Source organism: Alosa sapidissima, chromosome 2 (genome assembly GCF_018492685.1).
Source record: "Alosa sapidissima isolate fAloSap1 chromosome 2, fAloSap1.pri, whole genome shotgun sequence".
Lineage (NCBI taxonomy): Eukaryota > Metazoa > Chordata > Actinopteri > Clupeiformes > Clupeidae > Alosa > Alosa sapidissima.
The window spans coordinates 36,109,896-36,128,413 of NC_055958.1; the positions used below are offsets into that span (position 1 = coordinate 36,109,896).

General features: G+C 42.2%; 1 protein-coding gene across 1 annotated transcript in view; it reads left to right on the forward strand.

The window, feature by feature from the left end:
* Positions 1-18,518, forward strand: part of fstl1b (follistatin-like 1b) — a 60,710-nt gene that overhangs the window by 33,820 nt on the left and 8,372 nt on the right. The window contains exons 3-8 of the mRNA XM_042081948.1: positions 3,374-3,475; positions 3,744-3,873; positions 6,129-6,161; positions 8,760-8,890; positions 13,280-13,398; positions 18,313-18,425. Coding sequence (XP_041937882.1) covers positions 3,374-3,475; positions 3,744-3,873; positions 6,129-6,161; positions 8,760-8,890; positions 13,280-13,398; positions 18,313-18,425 — 628 coding nt within the window. The remainder of the gene's footprint in view (positions 1-3,373; positions 3,476-3,743; positions 3,874-6,128; positions 6,162-8,759; positions 8,891-13,279; positions 13,399-18,312; positions 18,426-18,518) is intronic.

The window sequence follows — 18,518 nt, forward strand, 5'->3', positions numbered from 1 at the left end:
CTCTTGTGTACATGACTGTTCCGTACAAAAAAGGCCTTTGGCTTAACAGCTGCTTTTGCAGAGAAAGCGACCTGACTGAACAGCTGTTTTTTTTTTTTCTGCTGAGTTGCTCTGTCCGCTTTTTTCAGTTGGATCCCCTCCTCCTCCTCCTCCTCTTCCTCCTCTTCCTCACAGCTCTGACCATTGTCCATATCTTTAGCCAGTGCTGCTCAGTGGGTTGAGGCAGGGTCATTTAAAAATACCTCTCCTTCTCCAGCCTTCATGAGCCTTCAAACCCCCATTGCCTGGAGAAGTGGCTCTCACTTAGTTTTTGTGAGCTGCTGGGAAACAGTTGTGTTTTTGAGACTGCGCCTGCTGGGATCTTATTGCTTTACTAGTCATTGGCTGGCTGAGGTTCATGTGCGTTTCGGGGAATGCAAGTAGAGGGGAGGGGTGGGGGTGATGATGATGATGATGATGATGATGATGAGGGGTTGTTTAGAGAGTTTTCTTAAACAGTCTTCATGGTCAGCTCGACCTGGCAGGCGCTGATTGGCTGGCTGTGTTGTCACGTGACTGGGAGAGTTTGTGACCAGGCAGGGGTTCATAGAAGGGGGGACACGAGGAGAAGGAGGAGAAACAGATAGACAAAGAGAAAAAGAGAGAGGGAGAGAGGAACTAGAAAGGAAGAGAGACGAGGAGGAAAAAGAACTTGGGAGTGACAGGGAGTGTTTGAGAATGACCTTGTTAAACAAAGAAAAGATGGACAGGATTATGACAAAACAGAAATAAAGAGGGAGCGAGAGAGAGAGAGGGAGAGAAAGTAGACTTGAAGTGCTTGTTGAGTTCATATTCTGTTGTGCGGTGCTTTCTTCAGAGTTTCCACAGTGTGGCTGCCCCCTGCTGGCACTTAGTAGGAATGCAGCCATTTATCAGAACAGAGCTTGACATGAGGAACAGTGGACATGAATGCCCACAAACTCAAAATAAAGACCAGATAGCTTGTATATTACAAAATACTGCAGCCCTTCTTCAGATGGCAAAAATCACACAGGACTAAACTCTACCAGTACTGTTACAAAATATAAAGACATGTCATGTTTTGTTCACAAAGGCAGTGTTTCAGGATGATGTGCTAGGGATTCAGTGTTTTTATTTTTATTCTCTTTCATTCTCATGTGTAAGCACAAACGCACCACAGTGAGTATGTGGTTGGCATGGTAATGTTGCGTCTCTTTTCTTGCTGTGTGTGTGCGGTGGCACTGCGGCTCGCTTTCTGTCCTGTCCTGTCCTGCTGCGTGTGAATTTGCACACCTGGTAATCGCCCGGCGTCCTCGAGGACACGCTTATTATTGGACTCGGAGCTGTGCTCGCCCTCTTTTTCCCAAGGAGAATGTCCCGTTGTCACGGAAACCAGTGTGCAGAAGGCCCAGTGGGACTTGATTGGTGATGTGGGTGAAGGTGATTTTTTTAGGGGTTAAGTAGACATATACACATATACATTAGTGTGTGTGTTTGTGTGTGTGTGTGTGTGTGTGCGCGCATTCGTGATTGTGTGTGTGTGTGTGTGTGTGTGTGTGTGTGAGTGCGGATCGGGCCGCAAATTTCTGTCCGAACCCGGCCCGCGTCCGACAGAGTTGCGTCCGAACCCGACAGGCATTTTCATTTTTATGTTCGAACCCGACCCGAGCCCGACGCAGATGATACCTCAGTTATTCCCATGCTAGTGATTAAACGTTCACGTTTGTGGCTAGCCTGTCTTTTTAGCCCATTAAACTGAACACACAACAAATTGTCTACAGAATCAGATGAGCTTGCACGCACGCAGGTCACACACAGCGCACACTAACACAAGAGGCCCAAGCAAGCATAGCCTATTGAAATAGAATTCATGTCTTACCATTGACGAAAAGTCGTGAAATGAACTGCAACAAGAAACTACAGTCCCTCCGTCACTGATATGCAGCATCGACGTTAATTGGTGCAACTCGAGAAATCCTCATCCAGTTGAACGAGACGACCTTATAGCCTACCGGTAGCCTATGTCTTTATCACAGTATACAACGCAAATAATCTTAACATCTCCTGATAGGCTAACAACTTTTTTTAACGTCACCCAAGACTGTGCTTATGTGCATATGTGCATAACCATTTGTTTATGTAGTTGTGACAACGCGTGTGCATTTCAGGCTGCATGCCTGAAATGTTGTCGCGATAAACAAATCTTGCACACACGAAGAAAGCTATTAGGTCTTTTTTACATTTTACTTTATTCTCAAAAAACAAACGTTTGCATCATGTAAAGCAGACCTGTTGGTTACCCAACATAATAAGGAATTTTAAATGTAAAGCTTCCTATGCATATCGCCCCAATGTGTCCGAACCCGGACAGAACCCGACTACAATTTCTAAATATTTGTCCGAACCCAACCCGACCCGTCGGGCTCGGGTCGGGTAGCCACACTCTAGTGTGTGTGTGTGTGTGTGTGTGTGTGTGTGTGCATGTGTGTGTGCATGTCATAATAATCTGTTTCACTTCCCCCGAGTGTCACCGAGTACACACTGACCTTCACTTAGAGCATTCTGACCTAACTTGGTGTGTGTGTGTGTGTGTGTGTGTGTGTGTGCGTGCGTGCGTGTGCGTGTGTGTGGAACTGATAAAGAGAAAGAGACGGAGAGAAAGCTATATAGATCGACGGATAGAATAGAAAGGTGGCAAGACAGGGGGCGCTGTGGCGCAACTGGCTACAGAGCCCATACCATATAAGGGTGTGAGTGCCCACGGGGACCCAGGATCGAATCTGACCTGCGGTCATTTCCCGATCCCACCCCATCTCTCTCTCCCACTTGCTTCCTGTCTCACTCTCCACTGTCCTGTCCAAATAAAGGCAAAAAGGCCAAAAATATACTTAAAAAAGAAAGATGGCCAGAGAGAGAGAGAGAGAGGTGCAGGATGGCAACATAAATGCGAAGGCTGTGGTCTCTGTGGTTGTCTGACTTTGTTTTTGGTAGTCTGGTGCGCGTGCACAAGTGTGCAAATGAAGTATGATTGACAAGCATTGACAAGGAGTGTGTGTATTTGCAGTGTGCATTATGTAAAATGGTGTGTTATGTTGTGATGTAATAGCAGATAGTGTACTCCAAATGTGAGTTTCCTAAAATCCATTCACTTAGAGAGCACAAAACTGTAATGCAAATACAGAGGTTACGCTGGTACTTTCTTGCAAAGTACTACCATTCACCATAGTGGAGCAAATTGATCAGATGTCGCCATCTAGTGGTCTTGGAGTATCATCAAAGTTCAGCATCTGTTTTATTTTACTATCAGGAAATGTAGATTTGAAGACACATCTTACATCTCTCTCTCTCTTTCTCTCTCTCCCTCTCTGTGCAGGAGGTGCAGAGCAAGTCTAAAGTGTGCGCTAACGTGTTCTGCGGAGCCGGGAGAGAATGTTCCGTGACTGAGAAAGGAGAGCCCAGCTGTCTCTGCATTGAGGTCAGTCACAGACACAAACACTAACAAATATTAACATAATAAAATAACAACATGTTATTTTAAAAGGTATTACAGCAGGTTTAATTAATGACGCCCATATACACACAAGTTTATCTGAAGCAGCATGCAATGGAATACAACAATATTACAATGCAAACATTGAGTTTGTGTGTGTGTGTGTGTGTGTGTGACCTTGTAGAAATGCAAGCCCCACAAGCGCTCAGTGTGTGTGTGTGTTTAAAATGTGTGTGTGTGTGTGACCTTGTAGAAATGCAAGCCCCACAAGCGCTCAGTGTGTGGCAGTAATGCAAAGACGTACCGTAACCACTGTGAGCTCCACCGTGATGCCTGCCTGACCGGCCTGAAGATCCAGGTGGCCCATGATGGACACTGCAAAGGTGGGTTCACTGTGGTTTCTCTTTTTATCTGTGTGTCAGTGTATGTACAGCTTATGGCTGCTTGTGTGTGTGTGTAGTAGTAGTCTTCACAGGCTGTGAAAAAACACAACACAATTGCCCAACTTAATGCTAACAGTGAAGTCAATGCAGTCATTGTTCCTGCTCCCTTATGGTGCTCCAGTACTCGCACAACACACTGGCATCATGTGATGCAGTGGGGATTACAAAGCCACAGGCATGTACAGTCTTCAGAGCTCTGGTCAACACTGGTGAACTTAAGGCATTATCATAATTGAAATAAAATACCATAATTAAATTTCTTAGTCAATAAATTGCTCCTTTAGATTTGTGTCGTTCTTTGTTGTTGTTAGTAGGCTACACAGTCCTTGCTCTGTCAACAGGACACTGTTTTGCCAGTGTTGGGGAGTCAGATACTGTGGCTCATGGCTCTTTGAGCACATGACAGGCCTGATTCAAGGCAGCTGTGTGTGGGTGTGGTTGTGAGAGAGAGAGAGAGAGAGAGAAATAAAAGAGAGAGGGAGGGAGAGAAAGAGAGAGAGGGGGAGGCGGTGTAGGTAGACACCGAGGTCTCTGGGGTGGGACCACCACATACAGTAAGTCAGCTGGATCAGGGGGGTTTGTTGTGACTGCCACAAAGAGTGGCACACATGCCCCTTACCCCACTGCCCACTGCCCACCCCTATGGACCCGCTCCGGTGGGAACAGGAAGAGGGGATAAGCTGTGTCACGACTCTACGACCGAATCCTTTCAGAGAGGGAAAGAATGACATAGAGGGATAGAGGAAGAAAGGAAAGAGGGATGAAGTCTGATAGGCCTGCGTCGAGAGGAGAGGGGGAGAGAGAGAGAGTAGGATCTCTCTGTTTCTTTATAGTCTAAAATCCCTTATGTGGACTCGTTCTGTTATCTGCTCTGATACGCTATCTGCTCTGATACAGTTATCTTCCCATGAGCTCATTACAGCTGTACTCCATCTCTTTCGGTCAGGGCACCTGGGCGTAGAGCCAACTCTGATCATAAGGATGCAAACCAATCACACCCAAGACACCATCACCACATTTTACATCAGCGCACACAACAAACCTTTACTCCCTTGATGTCTTTGATGATCTCACTTAGATTTTTTTAACCCTTGTGTTATCCTCAAATCTTACCGACACTCTTTATCCTTGGGGTCAATTTGACCCCAGCTAAAAAAAAACCTCAGATGATTCTAATGATTATAATTGATCTAAATTATTATAATTCATATTGTTACCCAGTTTTTTTTGTGACAGGTACTTAACAAGAGTGTAATAGCCACCACCAAAAGCCCTACAAAACAATCCCACCCCCCCACACCCCTTTATGAACCTTGGAACCCTGGCTGGCAATATTGCCCATCCAGTATCAGCAGCCCAAAGGCTTGCTGTTGCTTCCCCTTTTGACTAATACAGTCCTGCCAAAATTACTTATATGTAATATGTACTTCTGTATGTAATAATGATAATAACAATATGTTCTCATACTATTCAAATAATAATATCCATAATGTGTCAAATATTCATGTATCCTATGTTTCATACAGCTGGGGTCAAACTGACCCCAAGGAACATCAATGTACAACATATTTGTACAGGACATTGAAAACAAATTATTGTACAAATTTCATGATAACTCTGTTGTACCCTTCAATTGAAGAAAAAAATCATAAAAACATGAAGCCAAAAAAAAAAAAAAAGTGAACCATATATTTTATGATGTTAAACGTTGCTTGGGGTCAAATTGACCCCAAAGATAACATGAGGGTTAAGGCTTATCTTTAAGAAAACTCAGTGAGAACAATGAATGTCATTGTGACATTGTACGATAATAAACATACTGAGGTGAGCATTCTAGATACAGAGACAGGGAGCCCTACCTAGTGTTGTAGCTAATTATGGAATATTTGGCAATGACCTTCTAACAAGCCAAGGTGTGCTCTTGGCTAGATGACAGGGCTTGTAGCAGAACTCCAGTTTACATCTGAATGAATTACAATATCAAAGCATGTATATGGAGAAAACATTTTTTGTTTGTTTGAATGTTTTTTTTAATAGATTATAACAAAAAGCAATGCATTATGATTGTTAGTGAAATTAGAAGGCTCATAGAATATGTGGTACACAACATGATTGAAGTTTATGTTCATTTAAACTTTTAAAATTTGCAAATGGTCTGGTACAAATTAATCTTTTTTTTATTTCATTCTAAACAGAGAAGAAGATGGACAAGGCAGCTGCAAGTCCCGGTGAGTAACAAATCTGTTCCAAGAGTCGCTTCAAACTTTATTCATTGTAGTAAACTTAACAGTTAGACAAATGATTCAAACCTGATGAGGACATGAACAGTTGTACAGTTTATGCATGTATTTTTCTTTGTGACAGAACATAAATTTCCAAAAAGAGCAAACAGAAAAGATAGATACGAGGAAAATTAAATAATTTTACATCAAATTCTCATTATTTCATTCTTTAGCCGCCTAGCAACATTTATTTATTTTCTAGTGATCACATGGCTGCTTCAACTGCCTTGATTATATCACTGATTAATTTTTCATATTCAGTAAGCACATAATTAATCTTTCATTTCATATCACCGTAACAAAGCCCAATTATTTTGCGGTTGTGATCACAAAGGCCGATCCCCTCACAAAGGAAAGAGGAGAAAGCCACTAAAGGTGCTGTGATTATTAATGTCATCATAGAGCCTAGAGCCTGAACGAAGTCGCATGTGAACTTTGTCTCCCATCTCCAGTTGCAGGGTCACACCACCAGAGAGATAGGTTTGCTGTCCATCTGCGTCCACCTCTGATAGATACATGACCCTCTCCTCATTCTTATACATCAGTATTCCCATCCAGCGGCCATCCCCGTAATCCATCCCTGTGAATCTGAAGTAGTAAACCCCCCTCACTGGAGCTGTGAAGAAGCCGGTCATTTTGCTGTAGGCCTGTCCAATGTTGGTCAGTATTTTACTGTACACTAGGTACAAGTCACTGGTTCCTGCCTCGATTTGTCTATGGTCATCATACTCGAGCAGACCTGCAGAGAAAGCCACTTTGGGTGTGTCTGACATCTCTCTCCTCAGATTCTCCATTTCTGCATCAGTGGCTGCTAGCCTGTCACTGAGGACTATCAATCTTCCCTCTTGAACTCCATTCTCTTGTTTTAGATTCTCCACGTCAGTGGTGGCGTCGGCCATTTTGTCTTTCACTGCACTCAGATCAGCCCATTGGGCACCATTGTCTTGTTTCAGGTCCTCCACCTCAGTCTCACTAGTGTTCAGTCTGGTCTTCAACACGGTCAGCTGAGCGTCTTGTGCTGCGTTTTCTTTGACCAGCTCCATCACGCCGATCCTTATGAGCGTGAGGCCAGTGTCAGCCGCTGCAGAGTCCTGTTTCACGTGCTCCATGTCTGTCTCAGCCACCGTGAGCCTCTGACTCAGCGCTTTCAGCTCCTCTTCTTGCTCAGCGGTCAGCTTGGTCAGATTCTCCACCTGAGCCTCACTGGTGGCCAGTCTGTCTGTAACCAGTGTCAGCTGGGCTTTGGCGTTGTGGAGTTCGTCCTGCGTGAAACGCAGTGCCACACTGAGCTCCACCACCAGGTCTCTGAGTTCCTTGAGCTCAGAGGAGATGGTCAGGTCGGTAGTGACCGCAGCGTCAGCGGTCCCAGTGCTCTGGCTCTCTGTCTGGACTTTAGTCTGGGTCTGAGCTGCACACATGGAGAATAGCAGCACCAGCAGTCTGACGGCAACCCTCATCATGAACATCAGTCTCATCTCTCTCATCAGAGACCAAAAGGCTTCTGTGGTTCAGTCCTCAGGCAGTGTCTTTATAGGTTTGAGTTGGCCATCATCTGGAACATGTTATCAGTATTTTGGATGGAAAATGAATGCTCTTGGTTAATGGTTATCTTGGATATAGTTATTTTCTTAGTTATCGCTGTTGTGGGAAAATACAAACCTGGTAGTGTGTTGGGGCTTCTCCATTTTGGCAGCCCTGTTGGCCAGTCTGTTTCTTAGGATCCTCAGCTGAGCTGTTTTTTTTTTTAAACGTTCTCGCACATCAGGTCCTGCATTTCAATCCTCAGTGCGGTAAGTTCGGCCTCCTGAGCTGAATTCTCCCTTCAGTGTGCCTGTGCTTCAACAGGTCAGCTTTAGGGTTCTGTAGTCCATCCTGAGGGAGGCTCGGAGCTAGTGTCAGCTCCACTACCGTGTTTCTGAGTGACCTGAGCTCAGTGGTAGTGACTGCAGCAGCAGCCCTAGTTTTTAGGCCATACACGATTAACAGTTTGAGTTATTTGAGGTTTACAATTTAATATCGTCAATAGTCTATATGTTGACCCACTATGCCTTGCACTCGTTACTCCTTATCTCTTTACCAAATATAATCTACCAAAGCTTGTGTTTTTCCCAGTGACCTACGTGTTTGTTTGATCAGTCATCAATTCTGTGATACCTTCTGTAAGCAAGTAGTTCATTTTAGATGTTTTTGTTATATTTAAACATATTTTGCTTAATTAATTGTACTTATATTTGTTGATGAATTCACCAATCTCCACTCTCAATAACCTGAAGGAAAGATAACCTAAAAAGGCAAATGTAGGAAAAATTACAATTTTGCAGTCCCCCATGTTAGAGATGAACACCCTTTAAATGTGTGTTCATCTCTAACAGCTGTTGTGTCCTAACTGCTCTATTCTGTGCCCATGCCTCTGACCCTCTCTATGGTCCTGTCTGTGTGTGCAGTTGTGTGCCCATGCCTCTGACCCTCTCTATGGTCCTGTCTGTGTGTGCAGTTGTGTGCCCATGCCTCTGACCCTCTCTATGGTCCTATCTGTGTGTGCAGTTGTGTGCTATGTGGCGGACCGTAATGAGCTACGCAGCCGTGTGATCGAATGGCTGCAGACAGAAGTGGTGCCAGACGGCTGGTTCTCCAAGGGCTCCAACTTCACTGACATCCTGCTCAAGTACTTCAAGGTGTGTTACCTGACCCAAAAAGCTAGTTAACTGACCCAAAAACACAATATTCCTGTATCAATGTATATACTCATACAGATTTACACACGCACATACACACAAAGAGTTTCTGAACCTTTGTGACCTTTGTTAAGACCACCAGGCTCGTTTGTGGTGATCTTAACATATGAGACCACACGTAGATAACCGTTAACAAATGTTTATTAAAGTAATAATGTAGGGCAAACGTAAACTACAGTCAGTGTCCATAAGATGGTGGAAAAATAAAGGTGTAATGTAAGTCAGGGTACAATGTAAAATGCATTCTCAAAATAAAAGCAACGCAGATTCTCCTGGAGAGAAGGGATCCCCGAACCCAGCCAGGTAGCCTCTTTATAGCTGGATCCCTGATCAGCTGACTAGCAGCTGACTAGCAACACTTGTGCACTGACTCCGCCCTGCAACACATAGAAAGAGAGACAGGCAAACAAACAGAGACCAACAGTATCATAACACCTCCCCCCATAAAGACAGAGGACCCTCAAAGAGATCCTCTGTATAACCACATAATCCCTCACCAGTACTCTGCCACTAGGAAATGCACTACCATGTGTAGGAAAGAACATAACAGAGGACAGACAAGTTACAGCTGTATCACTCACTCCGCCAACACATTGTCAACCCCCCGAATATGCCTAATCTCCAGGGTGTAGGGCTGTAGGAACAATACCCACCGCATCAAGCGTTGACTAGGACTCTGCAAGGAATGTAAAAAAGTCAGGGGATTATGATCAGAATAGACCACAACTGGAACACCCCCTCCCACATAAACATCAAAAAATTGAAGAGCCCAAATCAAAGCTAAAGCCTCTTTTTCTATGGTTGAATAATTGACCTGGTGTTTGTTAAATTTGCGAGAGAAATATGACACCGGTCGCTCGACCAGCCTATCTTTCAGAAACGTCCTAAGTGCATGCACTTTACTGGTTTTACTTAAGGTTATCTCGATTTGAAAATGCTCTGCCACCTTAAAAACATTATCTTTTGAGAGGGAATTTAAAAGTTCCGCTGTAGGAGCGGCCAAAAAACTCTCAACCGCGTCCATTTAATCCCGCAACTAAACAACGAAGCCTACAATAAATCTGTCAAAGTTTACCAAGGTGCTATTATGTCTTACACACTCCACAGAATTCCCACATTTAGTGACTAATAACTTCAACAACCATAGCTTGCCGTTCACTTGGCGTTGTGCATAACCAGCATTGTCTGCAGAAACAAAAACAAACCAGCGATCAGGAGCTCCCCGCACCTAACTCATCCAACCCCTAAATAAACTATACCTGCGTCTCGCTCCCCCCCGAGGACTGAGATTTTTAATCACAATACCGCTGGAAGCGACTATCCGGGCTCTAGGCCCCTCAAGACGACAGACCACGGCTGTGTCCTCAGCCCAGGGTTTAGCACGCCAACCCCCCCCAACATGGTCAGAAATCGCAGAACGGTCTAAAATCTATCGCAGGGTAGGCTACCTGCTCCATCAACACAAACAAAAAACCAACGTCTCCGCAAACAATGCGGAGATAACACTTACCAATTTTCAGTTGTTTACAAGATAGCCTGGCGAATCCAAACTAGTTTCCCTCTCCATGTATTTAATCGCAACAAAACTAATTACAAAAACACTCTTATCAAACAAGTAATATCCACGCGAGTCTCCCGACGAATTTGATCTTCTAGGGTGCACTCAAGCCCAAACGGAGTAGCCAATCCAATATGCAAACACACAACTCAACCTGGTTGCGTCTTTTGACACCACTTTAGTGGGACGTTCACCTGCCCAATACCTGCGCATTTACCTACTCCGCAAAAAGAAAAAAGGTCCCAAAGCTAAACCGGATACGAGCCCCCAATATGTTAAGACCACCAGGCTCGTTTGTGGTGATCTTAACATATGAGACCACACGTAGATAACCGTTAACAAATGTTTATTAAAGTAATAATGTAGGGCAAACGTAAACTACAGTCAGTGTCCATAAGATGGTGGAAAAATAAAGGTGTAATGTAAGTCAGGGTACAATGTAAAATGCATTCTCAAAATAAAAGCAACGCAGATTCTCCTGGAGAGAAGGGATCCCCGAACCCAGCCAGGTAGCCTCTTTATAGCTGGATCCCTGATCAGCTGACTAGCAGCTGACTAGCAACACCTGTGCACTGACTCCGCCCTGCAACACATAGAAAGAGAGACAGGCAAACAAACAGAGACCAACAGTATCATAACACCTTTGTTTTATCACCTTGCTCACATTCCTACATTTTATACATTTATATGTTTATACACATTTACACACACAGAGACAGTCTCTGAACCTGTGGCCTTGATGTTATCACTTTGATCACATTCTTCCACACATTTTAAAAACTTATAACACACACACACACACGGTCACTGAACCTGTGACCTTGATGTTATCACCTTGATCACATTCTTCCACACATTTTATAAACTTATAACACACACACACACACACACACACACAGGCACCACACACACACGATCACTGAACCCGTGACTTGGGTGTTATCACCTTGCTTATATTCCTCCATGTATTTTAAAGCACAGTACAGTACATACCTGTCATGCCCCTCGGCATTGTGGGAAATGTGATATTGAGACAGCTGTTGACCATGGTGAGGTTCAGTGAACCTTCAAAGCACACAGGAGCTGTCAAGCAAAGTGACTGATAAAGAAGCCTTTACTGTAAAAGGTGCCTGAGGCTCCCTCTCTCTTACACTGACAAGCAGACATGAAAGGCTTTCTCTAGGGTCATAGTGTGCATCATTCACTTGACATCAGCTACAGGTTTGTGGATGATCATGCTCTCTCTTCATCGCATTTATCCGTATGATCAACAGATGATCGTACTCTGTCTCAGTCTTCCACGTAATCCTACAGTGGCTTCTACTGTACATGCAACATACAGTGGAGCCAGACATGATCTGGACGAAACGAAATGTTACCATTAAAATATGTTTACACCAAATCGTTCAAATTGAACTGTTCAGAGAAAACATATTCACCATTGAACTGTTTAGCAAATTTGAACACACCTCAGCTTTAGTCATACTGTATAATGATACCTAAGCCCTTGAACTCTTAGCTGCTATTGGTCTTTTATTGGCCAAACAATGGTTGAGGAGTGACAACTTAAGGTGGAATGTGTGGGAGAACTTCTAGAAGTGTAATTTGCTAACTTGTTGTGGTGTAGTCCCCCTTAACTATAATGCATTGCACTTTTTTGTCAAAGTCAGCAAAGTTATCCTTGCATTCCTCTACATGTCTCTCCAGTGTCTGTTGTTATAAAAGAAAAACTCCAGTGTTGTGCAATCTTCTCTGTAAATGAGACACAAGCACTAACTCAGACCAAACCCTACCCTACTCCAGCTGATCAGCGACACTTCCTCAGGAGCATGGAATTCATGGGTGTATTGGAAGGCAGATTACATATGGGGATAAGCATAGTGCAGCATTACACTAACACACACACACACACACACACACACACACACACACACATACACATGCATGAGAAAAAAATCAGTGTAAATATGGATACTGATGCCTTTGTGCTTTTGGCCATTTTCAGACAGACCAACAGAGTATCTCAACAGAGTAAAATAGAATTTAGAAAATCGCCATCTGGAAATCAGCATCTTGGCAATCTGGTAGGGAGATCCATCCAAATCCAAAGGGCTGTTATATAAATCAGACTGTGTGTGTGTGTGTGTGTGTGTGTGTGTGTGTGTGTGTGCGCGCCTTTGTGTCTGTGCGTGTGTGAGAGAGAGAGAGAGGTCAGCGAGTGTATCTGATTTGTAGTCCCAAGTGCTCTTTCCATTGGCCAATCCTTTTAACAAAGAAGTCAGCAAGATGGACTTTGGACTTGGAGAGAAGCCCTATTTTTATATCTACACTATTTACTAATTATCTCAAGATATATTTTATATTAGAGTGTTTAATCAGGAGTAATATTGTTGATTTATGAGTAGTTTATGGTAGATCAGGTGTTACTCTATTGCTGTAACCTCTTTGATCAGACATTTGTATTGATCAACAATCTCATCTTCAGCAGATATGAATGTTGAATACTGAGATAAGATTAATATTACATGTATGTATGTACATGTACAGGTTATGAAAGACAGTAAGGTTCAGGAACCAAGGGCATAGACACAGAGATTATTATTATTACATTATTAATATTCTTTCCCTCTTTTTTCTTTATTTATTTCCTTCCCTATTTTCTTTCTTTCTTTTATTCTTTTATTTCTTCCTTCTTTTCTTTCTTTCCTTTTTGATTTTCTTTCTTTTATTATTTTCTTTCTTTCCTTCTATCTCCCTGTTTGTATGTGTAGAATTATGACAATGGTGACTCCACACTGGACTCCGCTGAGCTGCTGAAGTTCATCCAACACAATGAGAGTGGCGTCGACCTGAAGACCTACGTGGACGAGGAGAACAACCGCCTGCTCAGGTGAGAATGAGAGAGAGATATAGTGAGTGAGTGAGTGAGAGAGAGAGAGAGCATTGGGCATTGGGAGAGAGAGAGAGAGAGAGAGCAATTAGAAACTAGAATTGCATATCTAAGGAACTGCGAGAGTGGGCTTGATCAGGTGCAGTTCGCCAAAATGATTGCAACAGTACCTCATTTTTGAAAATCGGGCACACGGATCAAATGTTATCTGCATTAACATAACATCTAACAAGCCAAAATGCATAAATAAAGCGGTTGCTATGCTGGTTGCTAGGGTAATCATGTTGGTTGCTGTAGTGGTTGCTAGGATAATCATGTTGATTGCTATGGTGGTTGCTAGGTTGACATAATAGTGGTGGTTGCTAGGTAATTGCTAGGGTAATTACGATGGTTGCTAGGGTGTTGCTAGGGTAATTAGGATGGGTGCTAAGGTGTTGCTAGGGTACATATGGTGGTTGCTATGCAAAATAATGTAGTTGCTAGGGTAATTATGTTGGTTGCTATGGTGGTTGCTAGGTTGACAATGTAGAGGTGGTTGCTAGGTTGTTGCTAGGGTAATTGAGATGGTTGCTAGGGTACATATGGTGATTGCTATGCAAAACAATGTAGCTACTATGGTGGTTGCTAGGGTAATCATATTGGTTGCTGTGGTGGTTTCTAGGTTGACATTATAGTAGTGGTTGCTAGGTTGTTGCTAGGGTAATCAATGTGGTTGCTAGGGTATTGCTAGGGTTATTAAGATGGTTGTTAGGGTGTTGATAGGGTAAATAAGATGGTTGCTAGGGTGTTGCTATGATATATATGGTGGTTGCTATGGTGGTTGCTAGGTTGACATTATAGTGGTGGTTGCTAGGTTGTTGCTAGGGTAATTAAGAGCGTTGCTAGGGCGTTGTTAGAGTACAAATGGTGGTTGCTATGCCAAATAAAGCCGTTACAATGCTGGTTGCTAAGGTAATCATGTTGGTTGATATAGTGGTTGCTAGGGTCACATTATAATGGTGGTTGCTAGGGAAATGAATATGGTTGCTAGGGTGTTGCTAGGGTACATATTGTGGTTGCTTTGCTAAATAATGTGGTTGCTAGAGTTAAAGCCGATCCATGTGTATACAGGTCATGTATATGGTCTACTGTGGATCTACAAATATTTGTTTGACATGGATTGACTTTAAAAAAAGATGTGACAGTGTGAAGCAAAAAAACATATCTCTATCAAATGAGGAAGGGGAGAGAGAGAGTTACACATGTTATTATTAGAGTGCATGAAAATGCACTCTACTGTTTTCCGATTTCTTCTTATTACAGTGCATGAAAATGCACTGTACTGTTCTTCCTAGGCAACTTCTTATTATTATTCCGCTTACCACTTTTTACGTACGCAATTTCTCTTGAACAGTTTAACTTAGAAACTTCGTTCAAACTTTGTAACGTAGGTCTTCAAATGGACCAGGTTGCTATGTCTTTTCAACTTTGAAACTTTTATACTTTTTAAACTATTAAAGAAAAACTTTTTAAAAATCCCCATAGACTTAACATTAAGCAATTAGAATCCTATGCCAGGTGTTTAGGCCACCTGCAGCCTCAGGCTTTAAGCATATAATCTGGGTCAATTAAGACTACACATCCTATTCAACTGTTTCCTCTGCCCAAAACTCTGTCAAAATAAAAGTTCCCACTACAATAATTCACTGTTAAACAATTTAACCCTTTAAACTACGGAACTTTTTGCATTCAACTTTTAAACAGTCTACTTTTAAACTATCATTAAACTATCTATCTATTAAACTAGCTGTCTATCAACAACTTTTAACTTGTCATCAACTATGTCAACACTTGTCATCAACTATGACTCCTACCCACTGTAGCTAGTTAGCATTGTTAGCATTGTTAGCTAAGTATAATGGTTAACATAGTTAGCATTGTTATCATAGTTAGCATTTTTAGCAAAACTGCTAGAAAACATTAGATAAGTTAGCTAAGTAGCATAGTTAGCTAAAAAACATTGTTAGCATTGCTAACATAGTTAGCATTTTTAACAAAACTACTAGAAAACATTAGCTAAGTTAGCATGTTAGCATTGTTAGCATGTTAATATTATTAGCATAGATAGCATTTTACCAAAACTGCTAGTAAACATTAGCTAAGTTAGCTAAGTAGCATGGTTAGCATAGTTAGCATTATTACAAGAGTTAGCATTTTTTTAACAAAACTGCTAGAAAACATTAGCTAAGTTAGCTAAGTAGCATAGTTAGCAGGTTAGCATTGCTAACATAGTTAGCATTTTTAGCAAAACTGCTAGAAAACATTAGCTAAGTTAGCTAAGTAGCATGGTTATCATTGTGATGCAATCGTACTGTAAAAGAGGTATAAAAAAAGCGTTTTGTAGTGGCGAAATGACATGCTCTGGTCACTTCCAGGTTAACGAGTTTTGACTAAAAACGGTAAAATAGAACTTTCTCAAAACACATCCGAATGACATGATTTTGATGTCAACTCAACGTTTGTACTCCCAATCATCTGTAAATTGATCTAAAGTGCATTTTACTCCGGATAATTCCTTTAACTGTTCAACTACTGTCAACTGTTCAACTGTTGTAACTGTCAGTCAACTATGACTGCCATCAACTGTATCCTCTGCCTTCAACTATTTTAAAATAAAAGTCCTCACTAGCTAGTTAGCATCATTAATATTGTTAGCATGGTTAAAATAATTAACATTTTAGCATTAAAAAATGATTAGCTAAGGTAGCTGAGTCACATGGTTAGCATAGTTAACATGTCAGCATTGTTAGCACATTAGCATTTTTAGCAAAGCTGCTACAAATGATTAGCTAAGTAACATGGTTAGCATTGTTAGCATGTTAACATAGCTAGCATTGTTAACATCGTTAGCATTTTAGCATAACTGCTAAAATGATTAGCTAAGTCACATGGTTAGCATTGTTAGCATTTTTTTAAAAACTGCAAGAAAACATGAGCTAAGTTAGCTAAATAAATTGGTTAGCATTATTAGCTGTGTTAGCATAGTTAGCATTACTGTGAGCAAACATTAGAGCCATTCCAACTGTCAGTTATCGTCAACTATCTACCTATATAGAGCCTTTGAACTATTTGTCTATCAACACACATTAAACTATCAGTCTATCAACAACTTTTAAACTATCTACATTTAACTTTTAAACTTTCAACATTTATTAAACTATGTGTTAGCACTTCGGACCTGTAACCGGAGGGTTGCCGGTTCGAACCCCGACCAGTAGGCACGGCTGAAGTGCCCTTGAGCAAGGCACCTAACCCCTCACTGCTCACCGAGCGCCGCTGTTGATGCAGGCAGCTCACTGCGCCGGGATTAGTGTGTGCTTCACCTCACTGTGTGTACACTGTGTGCAGTGTGTGTTTCACTAATTCACGGATTGGGATAAATGCAGAGACCAAATTTCCCTCACGGGATCAAAAGAGTATATATACTTATACTTATACTTATCCATTAAACTATCTGTCTATTAACAACTTCTAAACTATCTACATTCAGCTTTAAACTGTCTACTTCTAAACTATCAACTTTTATTAAGCTGTGCTATGTCTGTCCTATAGCTTCATTTTCATGCACTCGTAATTCCCCGGAATTGCATTCTCTAGTTGTATATTATTACACATGATTTAAATGACAATAATGACAAAAAGTGATTTATGTGAAAATAATGCAGAAAACAAAGCAAGCAAGACATGAGCTACCCACATGTACACAACATTCTGATTGGTTAGAATTCACACTCTATGAAATGAAATGAGCATGGCCCTTTGAACAGCAGCTATGTACAATTGACTGTGGAATAATGAGTGCCAGTGGAAAAAGTTAGTGTTTGCTCACCCAAGACCCAGCAGATAGCATAGTGTTACTGAATGCCATTGGCCCCAGGTATGGCCAGTGTCAGGCTGTCCTCGATAGCTCAAGCTGAGCTGCAGCTGTATGTTCCACAGAGACCCTCACTGCACACATGATAAGCATGTGCATGTGCACACATGATAAGCATGTGCTGTCTTTGTGCGTGTGTGTGTGTGTGTGCGTGTGTGTCTGTGTGCATGTGTGTTTCTATCTTTGTGTGACTCTTTCTTTATTGTTTATTCATTTGTTCCCCACATTTTGTTGTCCCTTGCATTTTTTTTCCATTCTCTCTTGTCTTTTAAATGCACATCAAAGCATTTGATGCACATCTGTGCCTGTGTCCGTGTCTGCCTGCGTCTGCGTCTGGCTCCGTGTGTGTGTGTGTGTGTGTGTGTGTGTGTGCCAGAGGGATTAAGGGCCCGTTGACCCGGCGTAGTCCGGCCCTCTGTGTCTCTTTTATCTCAGCTCATCTCAGATAAAGAATGGGAGTCCAGGGGGCCTATGGACACGTTTGCGCTCCCTCGCTTACTCTCTTCCTCTCTCTCTCTCTCTCTCTCTCTCTCTCTCTCTCACTGACTGGATTGCTTGACCAATGCCAGACAGCCTACTGAATGCGTCTCATAAGCAAAAACCGTGGTTTACAGATAACGATTATGAACAGATATAATAACAGCTTTGAGCAGACTGCACTTTGGATGTCACATCATACTGTTTATTTTGTTTGTTTGTTTGCTGAATCTCTGGTTTTTGTTTGTTTGTTTGTTTGTTTGTTTTGCCCCAAGTGAACCTAATGAATGAAATCATCTTTACTGTTGTTCAGTCAATTGTTGAGAGTCTGCATGGTTATTAGGGGATTGAAATGTAATGAGATATACTTTTTCTGTTGTTTGGGCCTCTCAGGCACCACAGACAATTTGATCACACTTGTTTTCTCTTTCTCTCATCTCTGACTTGATCTATATGTCAATAAGTCTGTCTGTCTATTTGTCTGTCTGTATGTCTCTACATTGATCTGTCTTCTCTCCATCAAGGAGTCTGTGTGTGGATGCTCTCATTGAGCTGTCTGATGAGAATGCTGACTGGAAACTGAGCTTCAATGAGTTCCTCAACTGCCTGAGACCTGACTTCAACCCCCCTGAGAAGAGTAAGCACTCTCCCCATTATGCTACACCCACCAACCCACTCTAACATGGGAATACAGCATACCTGATTAACCATGCTAGTGCACATATGCATA